This window comes from Malaya genurostris, chromosome 2 (genome assembly GCF_030247185.1).
Source record: "Malaya genurostris strain Urasoe2022 chromosome 2, Malgen_1.1, whole genome shotgun sequence".
Taxonomy (NCBI): Eukaryota; Metazoa; Arthropoda; class Insecta; order Diptera; family Culicidae; genus Malaya; species Malaya genurostris.
Genome location: NC_080571.1, coordinates 200,218,690 through 200,232,913, shown reverse-complemented (window position 1 = coordinate 200,232,913; position 14,224 = coordinate 200,218,690). Strand labels below are relative to the sequence as shown.

At 38.4% G+C, this 14,224-nt stretch overlaps 2 protein-coding genes across 2 annotated transcripts; one reads left to right on the top strand and one right to left on the bottom strand.

The window, feature by feature from the left end:
• Positions 1-1,863: 1,863 nt before the first annotated feature.
• LOC131427012 (uncharacterized) lies at positions 1,864-3,771 on the bottom strand. Its single transcript, XM_058589877.1, has 2 exons — positions 3,365-3,771; positions 1,864-3,303 (listed from the first exon to the last, which is right to left on the bottom strand). The coding sequence occupies exons 1-2, from the start codon at positions 3,439-3,441 to the stop codon at positions 2,028-2,030; spliced, it is 1,353 nt and encodes a 450-aa protein (XP_058445860.1). The 5' UTR covers positions 3,442-3,771; the 3' UTR covers positions 1,864-2,027.
• Positions 3,772-4,125: 354 nt separating this feature from the next.
• LOC131427011 (serine/threonine-protein kinase RIO3) lies at positions 4,126-7,893 on the top strand. Its single transcript, XM_058589875.1, has 4 exons — positions 4,126-4,536; positions 5,824-6,139; positions 6,207-7,425; positions 7,480-7,893. The coding sequence occupies exons 2-4, from the start codon at positions 5,892-5,894 to the stop codon at positions 7,801-7,803; spliced, it is 1,791 nt and encodes a 596-aa protein (XP_058445858.1). The 5' UTR covers positions 4,126-4,536; positions 5,824-5,891; the 3' UTR covers positions 7,804-7,893.
• Positions 7,894-14,224: the final 6,331 nt, after the last annotated feature.

Below are 14,224 nucleotides of genomic sequence, written 5' to 3'. Positions count from 1 at the left end.
TTAAATTTATTCAATATTCAATTTATTGGAAAAGAGAACGCTTTTTAGAAATTTTTAATACTAGAGTACATTTATTTTATTTGAAATGTTGGCCATTTCGTAAGCTTTGTATTGTTTTTGACAGTTCGTTTGCTCGTTTGGAATTATACTAACAAATATTGTTTCTTCCAAGCTCGAATAAAATGAAATGATTTCGCTTAAGCATCTTACAAAGTTCATGAATTTTAACTAATTATCCTTGCTTTTTTTGTTTTGATTATAGAGGATTCAACCATAATGTCATTCGCCTCTTCGAGTCAGAAAAACTTTCTGACCTTAAGTACGGGGTTGTGAATCGAACCCAGGTGGGCTGCGTGAAAGGCATCGACTAATCCATCACGCTATTAGGTTTTGCACGATGACGACACAAATGACCTGCCGATGAATCAAGTTCATCTTTGACAGTTGCCGTGTACTTGTTTTGTTTTGCGACTGCAAGTTTAAAATTGCAAAAATGACGAAAAAGTGTCTGTTAAAAACGTATTCCACAGTGAAAATAACTAAAATGATTGCCCTGTATATGTTTCCAGCATCAAGGAGCGATTTATGTATGAATCTGTTGAGCGTGAGGCGACTTGCAATTTTTACATTCGAACGATGAACTTCTGATGAACTTTTAAACTGTAAACAAGTACACGTCGACTGTCAAAAAAAGTTCATTCTGTTCATTTTTGTGAGGTTATGTCATGTTCGTGCAAAACCTAATTAGATTTTTTATCGTGACGTCACAAATGAACAAGAATTCATCTTTGACAGTTCAGCGGTACTGTTTACAAACAAATTTAAACAAAATCGAGGAACACATCTCAAACAATCATCTTTACACTTCACAACTAGCTAGTTTTATTTAATAAATCTCTGAAACGAATCGTTAACAATGTTTTGGAACTATATTTAGGCGATATGGACCGTGAATGTTCTCATCCGTTTGTCAACAGACAAACAAACAAAAAAGTCTGTTTACAAACAGTACCGCTGAATTGTCAAAATGTGTTCATCCGATTGAGGTTAGCAGTGACGGTAAAAAACCTAATACCCGTCCCCTATCCTCACTTGAAAGTTCACACGATGCAACTGAACGAACTTCTGAACAGCTAAACAACAGGAATATGTTGTTTACTTTTTAAGTAGCGAGAAAATTTACGCGGAACTTATTCTGCACCTTCAAGTTGTCTAAAGTTTATCGTGTACTTTTAATCAAAAAGAAACTGTGGAAATTTTACTTGTTTGCGAACTGAATCCATTATATTCGCCGTAGTGACCAAAATCAAAACGAAATTAACTCCGCACTACGACGAACTTCTTAAACTACGTATTCGAAGTATATTTCAGCGATTACGCAATGAGAACAAACACAGAACCAAAGACTTCAATTGTATGTTCTGGCCGTCGTCTGATTTGAACCATTTTGGGGTAGAAATGAGAGGAACCAACTAGAAACAGCCACTTGTGGTTGTTCGAACTGATGAGGTAGAACAAGTCAACGAAAATTTCAAATAGTTTATAATCGATTATCTTAAATAAATGCTAAGTCATGAAAATATCACTAAAATTCCCTCGATTAACTATATGCTAAATGCTAGAATGTATGCCAGTTTAGAATATCACTAAAATTCCCTCGATTAACTATATGCGAAATGCTAGAATGTATGCCAAGGTTAAAACGGTGCGGCACCGCAAGGCTATCAGTTTTTTATCTAATGAAAGTAAAGTCCATGAGACTATTAACGAAAACAAACTGGGAATATAGCCTAGCAGTTGTCCCATTAAACATCATCGGTGTTTCAATAAAAAAAATCCGATATTGTTCCTCAGTACAAAGGATTTCGATTTCCAAGGTTTACAATAACATGCACAATTGCTTTTATTTAGTCATTTTTATGTCTATCAGTTCAGTAGCATTAATCAAACAAACTAAAAGTAGCATTAATCAAATAAAAACAAACACACTTCCGTTTAAACTGACTCAATTCCTTAACAATACCTTATTAGCCACAAAGTTCTCGCGGAGGTGGTACGGTAGGAATTTTACCTAGCTCGAATCGATCAGCATTAAATGCTTCCAGCTGTTCTTTGGATAGATCTTCTAATCGACTGTACAAGTTGGCCGACTGTTGGCTAGCCACTATCGGGGGAATCGCCTGTTGAGAATTTCCTCCAAAGGCTGATTGCGCCGTAGCTCCGAATTGTGCTGCCGGCTGGTTTGTCATCGGTGAAATTGTCTGCGTCACCTGTGGAGCTGGCAAGAAGAGGCTCTGAGAAACCTGTTGCTGTTGAACAGACTGCGCGAATGGGTTCGTAGACTGTTGAAGGGGCGAACTAAACGTCGAGGAAAACACATTCTGCTGCATTGAACCGGTTGGTTGTACCGTCGTTCCGAAAGAGGAATTGGCAAAAGGATTTCCAGTTGCTGCTACCGGGGCGGCAATGAAAGGAGTGCCAGACGCTGGCTGAGATTGGGATGGGTTTGCAAACGGATTCTGCACTGGTACTGATTGTCCGAATGTCGATTGCGGTTGTTGAGCGAAAAGATTTCCAGAAGACTGTGCAACCACGCTACTTCCAAATAAGGAGCCTCCTGATGGAGTTTGCGATGGATTTGCCGGGGCGAACAAAGACGGGTTTGTTCCTCCGAACACAGGTGGAGCACCAAATACATTATTTGATTGCTGTTGTTGCCCTAAAGCTGTGATGCCAAACACATTGGAAGTCGGTGCTGGAGATTGAGCTGGTTTAGCAAATAGATTGCCTCCGCTTGCATTAGCATTGGTTGCTGCACCGAAAATATTAGTTGTCGTTTGACTTGGGCCAGTACCGAAAATATTTCCAGCAGTATTTGTGGAAACACCGAATGCAGAGCTAGCAGTTCCAAATCCTCCGGAATTTGCTCCACCGAAAATATTCACAGAGCTACTTCCAATTTGTGTTCCAAATGGATTTCCTGCAGGTTGATTGGGATTTAGCGGCTTAGATGAATCCTCTTGTTCATTGTAAATCTCGATCAAAATATTCATGATATCCCGATTGGTTGTTGACAGCCATTGCATTTTTTGCTTTGCTTCATTTATCATTTGACTTAATTGCACCTGGTGGCTGGCAATGTTGTTTTGCATTTTTGCCTCTAAAAACATCATCCGAATCTCCTCGAAACAATAGTCTTCAATAAAATTTGGCACGCAGTTACGACCCTTAAAAGGACCAAAGCAAGACAATGGCCATTGATTGCCCCTTATTGTTACATCCACTTCGGTTTTTATAACAGATCTGCAACAGGTGATGAGAATGTTTTGAAATAATTGAATGCTTAGTCGGTGTTTTAACTTACGATAGATCAATATGGTCATTGTTGCATTTGGAGCCAAATCGGCAATTGTTGTTCAAAAAGAACGTGCAAATTACCATTCTGTTCAAAACGGAGATATATCACAAAAATAAATTTTAAATTTCAAAACATCAACCTTTTTTTTTTTTTTTTTATTTGCTGTGTCACTAACGTGACAGGCTAAGGCCAGTGATGGCCCATCTTGCCTTTGTATTGTTAGATTATAATTTAATTTTGTGTTTTAATTCGATTGTGTTTTTTGCACATGTATTGTTCATTTATTTTCTTGTAGGTTATGTTTGGTTGTATTATTATTTTCGAGTATTTTATATTTTTCGATTGTAAATTCTTTTACATTGACTCCCGATGATGTTTCGCGGCGTCGCCACCAGAGATGCCAGGTAAAAATTTCAAATATCTGCAGACAGGGTTTCAAAAGTCTGTAAATGTGAAAAAAAAAATCTGCAGTCAGCAAGCATGCCTTGCTGGCAGCAATTTCTCTATTAAGTATGACACGCTGAACTGACTTTGGCGAGCAAAAAAAATATCGCGATAATTTCAAAAGTCTGTAAATTTGGACGAAAGTCTGCGAAAAACTCGATTTTCAAAAGTCTGCAGCACTATACCCGAAATCTGCAGATTTACAGACAAATCTGCAGATCTGGCATCTCTGCTGGTTATTGAGCAATTTGACGTCTCAGTTACTCACACCGATGCAAAGTGCGCAGATCTATTCATATACGAAATTAGAATGAAGACTTCCGGTGAAGCTCTCAAAGTGTTAGCATATCGTTTCGCACTAGTGCGATAAAATTTTGTGTATTTCTGTTCGCGGAAGAAAAATTTTTTCTCGTCCTAGAGTGGATCCGTGTGGCGACGCCGCGAAACATCATCGGGAGCCAATGTAAAAGAATTTACAATCGAAAAATATAAAATAATCGAAAATAATAATACAACCAAACATAACCTACAAGAAAATAAATGAACAACACGTGCAAAAAACACAATCGAATTAAAACACAAAACTAAATTATAAACAAACAATACAAAGGCAAGATGGGCCATTACTGGCCTTAGCCTGTCACGTTAGTGACACAGCAAATAAAAAAAAAAAAAAAATTAGAATGTGTGCGAGCCGAAGTCAAAGTTTGTTGTGGGTTCAATTTTACACTGAGGTAAAACATTTTTGACTCATAATCATACACTGCGAAAAATGCATATAGAATTTCGTAAGCTATGAACTAATGAACCAAGTAGAAGACAGTTCCATTACGTGATATTGAGCAATTTGACGTCTCTGTTACTCACACCGATGCAGAGTGCGCAGATCTATTCATATACGAAATTAGAATGTGTGCGAGCCGAAGTCAAAGTTTGTTGTGGGTTCAATTTTACACTGAGGTAAAACATTTTTGACTCATAATCATACACTGCGAAAAATGCATATAGAATTTCGTAAGCTATGAACTAATGAACCAAGTAGAAGACAGTTCCATTACGTGATATAGAGTTTCATGAACGATTTTATGTCTTTCTCAACTGTTCTCTTGGCATTGCAGTGTTTTTTATTGCATATATGTCTTCAATAATTGGCACGATGCGGTTCGACAAAATTCACTGGGTTATTTCGACATACACTAGCATTAACCTTTCAACTGCTGAGAATAGCCACACCAACACATTCGCACGTGGATTGGACTATGACGTCATGAAACTGTGGCCAGCATCATTCTGCAAAAACCAAAACAATGAAGAAGAATGGCTAACAAAAAATTGGATATTACAAACTACTTGTTTGTTCAGTACCCTTTACCGCACTTCCATGCAAATTATCGATCAGAATATCATCACTACGATAAGGAAATTAAGATTTTACTCGATTTGAAATGCTCGAATGTTTGTTTACCATACTCTGTACGCTCTGATTGCCCACCAAATGCCCCAGATGTTGGCTACGATAGCACTTGCTGCAGCACCCTATCTTTGTCACCGCGCTGGTTTCAACTATTATTATCGTTATATTTCAGGGCTGATAATCAAATACCAACTTAATTTTAATATTTTCTAATCAATTTATGATTCGCATATTGATTATGGCACTTCTATCTCGCCACTGCTACCAAAGAGAACTCAGTCAAAAAAGTTGAATTTATTTTTTCCAATTTTTTTAGTGAAATCTGTATAAATCTGTATTGAATTTGAAAAATTTGTATTCTGTATGAAATCTGTGTGCGCATGTAAAAATCTGTATAAATGGCATCTCTGGTACGAACAATGATTTATGAATAACCTGGCATCCTTGCTCTGGCTGAATCGAAACGTCAAGATTCGATAATAAAATTGCATAAATTTTTTACTTTTTGTGAAATCATTCGTCGTAATACATTCAACACGTTTAGGCTTTAGAGAATTTCACAACATTTTGTTTATAAGAATTAATATTTTCCTCTGCTCTTAATCAGTAGGTAGTTAACTTTATTTGCAATAGTCAATAATAAAGCGGATAACTAGATTTGATAATAATAAAAACATGACGTCGCCTTGGGGAGCCACGAAGGCCATAGAGCCAATCAATCTACAAGAGATTATGTCCGAGGAATTCGCCCGGGGGCTTCAACAGCAGGAAGATTTAAAAAACTCTTTGTCTCCAAATCGAAAGATTGCGACAACAACAACGAAGATAATAGCAGAGCATCTGGACGAAGAGCCTGTAGCTGGAGGTTCGAAGCCAATCGATCCTGGGTTGTTAATAGATGAATGGGATCTGCTGAATGATAGGCACGTTAAACGTTTTGTTTGTGTATGTAGTATAAAATTATATTTTTGGTTTATTTTCATTGAACAGCGTATCTTCAAGTGGTAGTTCAGAACCAGTTATACCAGAAGACGTGCTGCGTGCAATTGAAGATGCAGATCAGAAACAAATTGATTCTGATGCTACAATTGCTAAATTACTTCAAGCCCAGTTTGATTCCGAATATGATGAGCAGCTCAAGCGAGAAGAAAATCACATGAATAAAAACTCCCGGGTAAAGATTTCACTGAAAAACTATCGCATGGTGCCGGAAGAATTGTTGTATGATGAAGAGGGTCACGATGTGCCAATCAATCCTAAGGCTGACTGGGATCGTTTCGAAACAAACGAGAAAGAGCAGAAATCAATTCCCCGCGTTGGATACAAAATTGACGATGATGGAGTAATGGTAACAAAACATAATCAGGATATAAGTGGCAGAAGAAATGCATGTAAAGTGATGTCATTTCCACCGGAGTTTTCAACCGGTGATGGTGCAGGGTTTGATATGAAACTATCTAATACTGTGTTCAATCAATTGAAATCACACTCGAAGAAAGCAACAAAGAAACAGCCTAAAGCACAAGATCGGAAGGAGAATGTTGCTACAGCTGAAATGGGAGTGGATGAACCTACTAGAATAATTTTGTACAAGTGGATTAACAATCAACTATTGGCTTCTGTCGATGGTATCATTTCGACAGGTAAAGAAGCGGTCATTTTACACGGAGAAACAGATCCATCGAATCCTAATTTGAAAACAGATGAAAGTCAACCAAAAGAAGTAGCTATTAAAATTTTCAGTACCACTCTGAACGAATTCAAACAGAGAGATCGATATATTAAGGACGACTTCCGTTTTGTCGGCAAGTGTTCGAAACAGAACGCTCGAATAGTCATTGATATGTGGGCAGAGAAAGAATTGCATAATTTGAATAGAATGAAAAAATTTGGTATTCGGTGTCCGGAAGTTGTGGCATTGAAAAAGAACATTTTGGTTATGTCGTTTATCGGACAGGATTTGATACCAGCACCGAAATTGAAAGAGGCTGTGTTAAATGAAGCACAAATGATTTGTGCTTATGAAGAAATGGTTGACATCATGTACAAGCTGTACAATGATGCTAGGCTCGTACACGCAGATTTATCCGAATACAACATTCTGTGGTACAACGAGCAATGTTGGATTATAGATGTTGCTCAGTCTGTCGAGCCTGGACATCCCGGAGCTTTGGAGTTCCTGATGAGAGATTGCAATAACATTAGCACTGTAATTGCATTATGAAAATTAACTATGATTTCACTTACATTTTTTTTCTTCCAGTTCTTCAGTAAGCGAAATATCAGTGGAGTGAAGACCAAGGAAGAATTATTTTTCCACATCACCGGATTGGATCCGTTGACCCACAATGCGGCCATCCTCGAGCGAATTCATATGAAGGGTCAACCGGCGCACGTTTTGACCGTCGTTGATGATGACACACCGGAGCATTTTAAACCGATTGAGTATCCATTTGACTATGCATGGAAAAAAGTAGAGAAGTTTAAAAACAACAAAAAGAAATACAACGCTCACTGCATGCCAAATGAAAGCGGTGTTAAAAATAATATCGAAACGTCATCGAAAGAGGAAACGGTATCAGCTTGAAGTGAACTGATCACCAGTAAAAATCATATAATTTCTGTTTTATAGTGCTAAACTCTCGCTTTCGTTTGAATACATTAATTTATAAATGGCCGTTTTGATTCATTTGATCGTTTGCCTCCTAATTACACGTATTTTTCATCCCGCGTCTGTATTTCCGTTAGCTGAGCGAAATCGAAGAATTGACTAATGAGACTTCACCGCTTTTTTCCATGAGTTGTCCGACTTAACTAAGGCACACTAATACCTAGCTGTGGGTAGACTGGTCAAATGAGACGGTTTGAGTATGTCACGCTGTGATACATTCTGCTTCTATAACATCTCGGTAAAGATTGTTTTTAACGTCTCGTGCTACATATATATAGAAACTTTGTGAAATTTTCAATTTGAACGACAAATTGATCGCTAGTGCGAATATCAGATACTTAATTTTAAGGTCAGATAAAAGTCAGGCGATTAATGCCATTTTATTATACTCCTGAATAAGGAATGACAAATGCCAACCAAGATAAGCGTTTTTGTTGATTTTTAGCGAATTTCTGTTTATGCTGGAATTCTAGGAAAAAATGATCAATTATCAGTTCTACATATTCGAAAAACTTGAAGATTTAACGATTATCTTCAGTTAGGTTTAACTAAAAATCAGGACGAAAACGCGCAAAATTGGAGAAAAAAAACATCTTCAATTCACTCAATTCAGACAAATTCCCGAACCAATCGGTTGAAGGCGAAATTCGTTCAGAATCGATTGTTGGGTTTTTCACCGTTATTAGGTTTTGCACGATGACGACACAAATGAACTGCCGATGAATCAAGTTCATCTTTGCCAGGTGCCGTGAACTTGTTTTGTTTTGCGACTGCAAGTTAAAAATTGAAAAATGACGAAAAAGTGACTGTTAAAAACGTATTCCACAGTGAAAATAACTAAAAAGAGTGCCCTGTATGTGTTTCCAGCATCAAGGAGCGATATATGTATGAAACTGTTGAGTGTGAGGCGACTTGCAATTTTTACTTTCGAACGATGAACTTTTAAACTGTAAACAAGTACACGTCGACTGTCAAAAAAGTTTATTCTGTTCATTTTTGTGAGGTTATGTCATTTTCGTGCAAAACCTAATTAGGTTTTGCACGATGACCACTCGAATGAACTGCCGATGAATCAAGTTCACCTTTTGACAGCTATCAGTGGTTTGTTTTGTAGCAGTTAGAAATATTCTTTAAGGGATCTACCGTCTACCTAACACCGACAAACTCTTTTATTTTGTTAAGTTATATTTTGCGTGTACGAGCGACACATCCGGTCATCACTTACTAGTCACAAGACACAGAGACAACACGTAATAAACATTGTTATTCATTAAACACGCTTTTTCCTATCGAACGACTGCGTAATTCAGTCTAAACCACCAGCTAGCCTACAGATCAGAAGTGGGATTATCCCGAGCGTGAAATTGTGGACCGAAACATTAGTTTTCGCTGAAATTTTGTGATTTTCCTCAGCGTGCTAAACAGCCATCTTGGGACTACGCCACCATGTCATCATCGGACGAAACTGATCTCGTCTCACATTGTCTGGTATCGCTGCAACGAATTACGTACCACGGTTAATGAAAGTGAAAAACGAGAAAATCACCGACAGTGAATGCCCACAGAAATCATCCTACGTGAATTTGGTGGAAACGGATTCTGATAATGGTGACGCGATTTCTAGCATTTCTTCCCGTGTAACCACCGCCTCGGTTACAAGCGAGAATTATAGAGCCCGTGTACGTCACCCGATTCGAGAAACTTTCCTCTATCCGCTGGAAGTCGAGCGATTAATTCCGCCATACAATGGCAAGGAAGGGAGCAGCACCGGTTGGATAAAAAAAAATTGAAGGTTACGCTATAGTGTACGGATGGTCAGCCCGATCTTGTTTACATTACGCACATTCAAGACTGACCGGAACAGCGAGAAAGTGGTTTGATGCACAGGAGGAAGCTACGCTTACGTGGAAAAGCTTCAAAACATCCATTTGCCAAGCATTTCCAAGCCGTTTGGATGAAGCTGATGTACATTTCCAAATGGCAAAACGAATACGCGCGAAAGGAGAAGACGAAGAAAGTTACGTTTACGATATGCAACATATTGAGAAAGAAGGTCGCCTATCGGAAGAAGCTAACATTTCCTATGTTATTCGAAACATCAATGATGAAAAACTTTAAGAACATCTGATTTCGAAAGAATTATCAAAGGTTGATGATCTCATTGCTTGCTTACAACGTTATTTGCGCTTGAGAGCTGTTGTCAGTTCCTGATACAACGTTCAACGAAAAGATGCTGTCAAGACACTATCAGCGATAAACAACGAGCAACAAGATAACACGGAGGAACAAAATAACCAGCTACCGCCAGCTCGACGATGTTTCAACTGTAACGAGAAAGGACATCTCTCCGCTAAGTGTCCACTGCCTCAAAAAAACCTCGTTGCACCAAATGTGGTAAAGTAGGTCATCTCGAAGTCAATTGTATCACAACAGTCTCACCAACAACGGAAAAATCAACGGCTGAACCGGCTCAAGTTCGGTTTATGCAAGAAAACAACCAATTGACGAATTCTAACGTCATCGCCGAGCCTTATTTTCTACACGTAAACGAAGGAAGTCGAAGAGCGGAAACTGTTATCTTCGGTGGACGGTGTAGTACGGTTGAGATTCTTTTAGTCCTAGGATCTCCGGTAAGTTTGATCAAAAGTTCAATGTTGCCATCTGATTTTGACTATTCTTCTAAAGTACCCTTGGGAGAGATTAGTGGTATTAATGGCACGCGCTTAAGAATGCACGGATCATTTAAAAGTTCAATCATTGTAGGGAGCCGCGATTTTTATACGTGTCTTATTGATGTACCAAACGACACTATTTCGGAAGAAGTTAATGTCCTCTTGACTTCATCAATGACAATGGCGTTGCCGGAGTTGTTATCGACCGGAAACCTTCGGTTTCACAGTACGATTCTCAGCTCATGAATGATGCTTATGGTAATAACGATGACTACCTTTGCGCAATAGTTGATGATAAGATGACTGAATTGAACGTAGGTGACATTGACGAGACTAAGCGTTTAACGTCCGCTGTTGAACAAATATTTCAAGATTGTTTCGTAGATCGACCGAAACCTGAAGAACCTCTAATCAAAATGGAAGTAGAAATCAAGCTAAAGGAGTATAAACCGTTTACGGTATCACCCGCGAGATTAAGTGTTTTTGAGAAACAGGCATTGAATAAAATTATATACGAGATGATGCAAAAGGGTATTAAGGACTATTCACACATATCCGGTCCGGTTCAGTGCCGGCGCGACACCGTGCACGGATACTGATATTATTTCATTCGTTTTCTATGCGCGCATTTACACCTATCCGGCACCGTGCCGTTTCAGTGCAGCTCGCCGTCAGTGTAGCGTCCGTCCGGCCAACTCAAATTCGTCGTCACCGATATTTTTTATTTTCACTGAAGTCGGTATGTAATTCCATTGGCTGTGCCGGAACGGAAACAGCACGGAAACGGAACGGAAGGGTTCCGATAAAAAAAAAGAACACTGACGGCGCACTGAAGGCACTTTCACTGAACCGTCACGGAACTGAAAGTGTGAATAGTCCTTTATCAGGAAAAGTCAAGCGAACGACTATTGCCGTGTTGTATTAGTGCGAAAGAAAAACAATACGTATCGTATGTGTGTAAATTATAAACCTTTGAACAAACTAGTAGAGCGTGATAATTTCCCAATGCCGGTTATCGAGGACCTTGTTCTCAAGCTTCGCGATAAACGTTATTTCACTAGTCTGGATTTGAGAAATGGATTTTTTCATGTAGATATTGCTGAAAACTCAAAAAGGTTCATGTGCATTTTATAACTATTAATCGGAAACGGAATCACCCAGAGCGGTACACTTCTTACCTGTAAGGTTGTTCGTGGTGAAATGTGCAAAGCAATTCTGTTACAGCTCGCTTGACCTGGTGCAATGATGTCTACCGTAATTTGTCATGGCATACTATACATTAGTTATTATAAACTCGTTTGCACCCACACATCCACCCTCTTCTCAAAAAAAAAAAATGAAATACTAGTTCTCTTAGCTTTACTTCTAATAAATCAAAATAAAAACAAATAAATAAATCTTATAGGTCGATATACGAGAACTTATGTCAGAGAAGGAATAACGTTTCAGTGTAATCATACAGTTTCACTCAAGTTTTCAGATTTTTCGCAATGCACAGATTTTTTTTTTAACCTTTGGCATCCCTGGGTGTATCGAGTGGTATATCGCTCGGATCCACGATGTAGAATTAACACTGCACAATTCGAAAAAATCCTGTGATTTTATATTTTATCAAATGCACATAAATGGAGCAATTTTACGTGCAAGAACATTCAATATTATACCTAAAATTCCATGACATGAAATTCATTGAAATAAAAAGAAGGTTATGATTGCGACCGCTGTGACTTGAACTGAGAATAATCGGATTACAAAGTACGTCCATTGATCGACTGAGCAACAGAAGAACACATCTGTATTCATACAGTCTAACCCGCTAGCCGAATGCACACTACAATCAAACTAGTAAAATATTAAGCCATTATTTGGAGGCCGCAGAACAAGCCCAAGCTGGTCGTATTTTCAAGACAGCATGATCCCGCGCAGCTTCAGCTTCATATGATGGGAAGAATTATCCAACAGGTTTTGACTTTCAAATACCTCGGAGTGTGGTTTGATTCCAAATGCACGTGGGGAGGACACATTAGGTATCTGATAACAAAATGCCAACAAAAAGTATATTTTCTTCGAAAAAAAACAGGATTTTGGTGGGGTGCTCATCCGCAAGATCTAATAAAATTGTATCAAACAACGATACTTTCAGTGATGGAATATGGATGCGTTTGTTTTCGTTCCCCTGCAAACTCTCTTATTATCAAACTTGAGCGAATTCAGTACCGTTGTTTGCGAATTGCCTTAGGCTGGATGCATTCGACACATACAATGAGTCTTGAAGTTCTGGCGGGAGTTCTTCCATTGAAAGATCGTTTTTAGGAGCTTTCATCGCGACTGTTAATAGCATGTGAGGTACTGAATCCCTTAGTTATTAATAACTTCGAAAGGCTAGTTGAGTTTCAATCTAAAACAAAATTCATGACAGTATATTTTATCCATATGTTACAGGAAATCGACTCTTCAAGATATATTCCTATCCGTCACAGCCTCCTAAATGTCCCTGACTCAACTTAATTTTTCGACACATCCATGCAGCGTGGAATTCCGGAACACCTACGCTCGATGGAAATCCCAAAAATATTTTCAAGTAAGTTCAGTCCTATTGACTCTGAGAAAATGTTTTACACGGACGGATCGCGAATTGAAAAAGCAACAGGGTTTGGTATGTTCAACAATAATGTTTCGGCCTCATTTAGGCTTCAAGAACCTGCATCTGTTTATACAGCAGAGTTAGCAGCAGTTCATTATAGTTTGAGTGTAATCGTCACATTATCTCCAAACCATTATTTTCTTTTCACAGATAGTCTGAGTGCAATTGAAGCCATTCGCTCAAACGCTGCTGGCAAAAATGAATCATTTTTCTTGGGCAAAATAAAACAGTGTCTGAACGACATATTGAATAATAATTATCAAATCACTTTAGTTTTGGCTCCCGGTTCATTGTTCCATTCTAGGCAATGAAAGAGTTTGTCCAAACGTGGTGCTTTTGAGGGTGAAACTCATGAGAGACCAATTGCTTTCAACGAATTATATAGCGCGTCCCGCCAAAGAACACTTGCCAGCAAGCTTCTTGGGATATAGATTATCTGGGTCGGTGGATGCACTCAATTATTCCTAAAATATCGACAAAGGCATGGTTCAGGGGACTGAATGTGAGTAGAGACTTCATTCGTGTGATATCCAGACTCATGTCCAATCACTACACATCTCCTTCGAATTGGACTTTCCTAGACTAATCATTGTGCTTATGGCGAAGGTTATCGCGATATTGATCATGTCGTTTGGACATGCGTGGAGTATCGTGATGTCAGATCTCAACTAATAAATTTCTTGCGTACCCAAGGTAGACTATCCAATGTCCCAGTAATAGTAAATCGCTTGATAAAAACATACTAATATGATATTCGAAATGTATTACGTTTAAAGTACTATGTATTGTGGATGCCACGGCGAAGAAAAACTTAAGCATATTGCCTATTAAATAAACGTACTTATGGAAAAAAAATTAAGCCATTACAAATGAAATTTCCCAGGTCTTTATGAGTACACCTGTAAAATACATTTTTTTTTGTGTGTGGTGTATCATGATGGCGAAGCGAAACTCCTACATTATTTGTTTGTACATTTTCTAAATCATTGTCAACATGTTTCCGAGTTCGATTTCACTACCT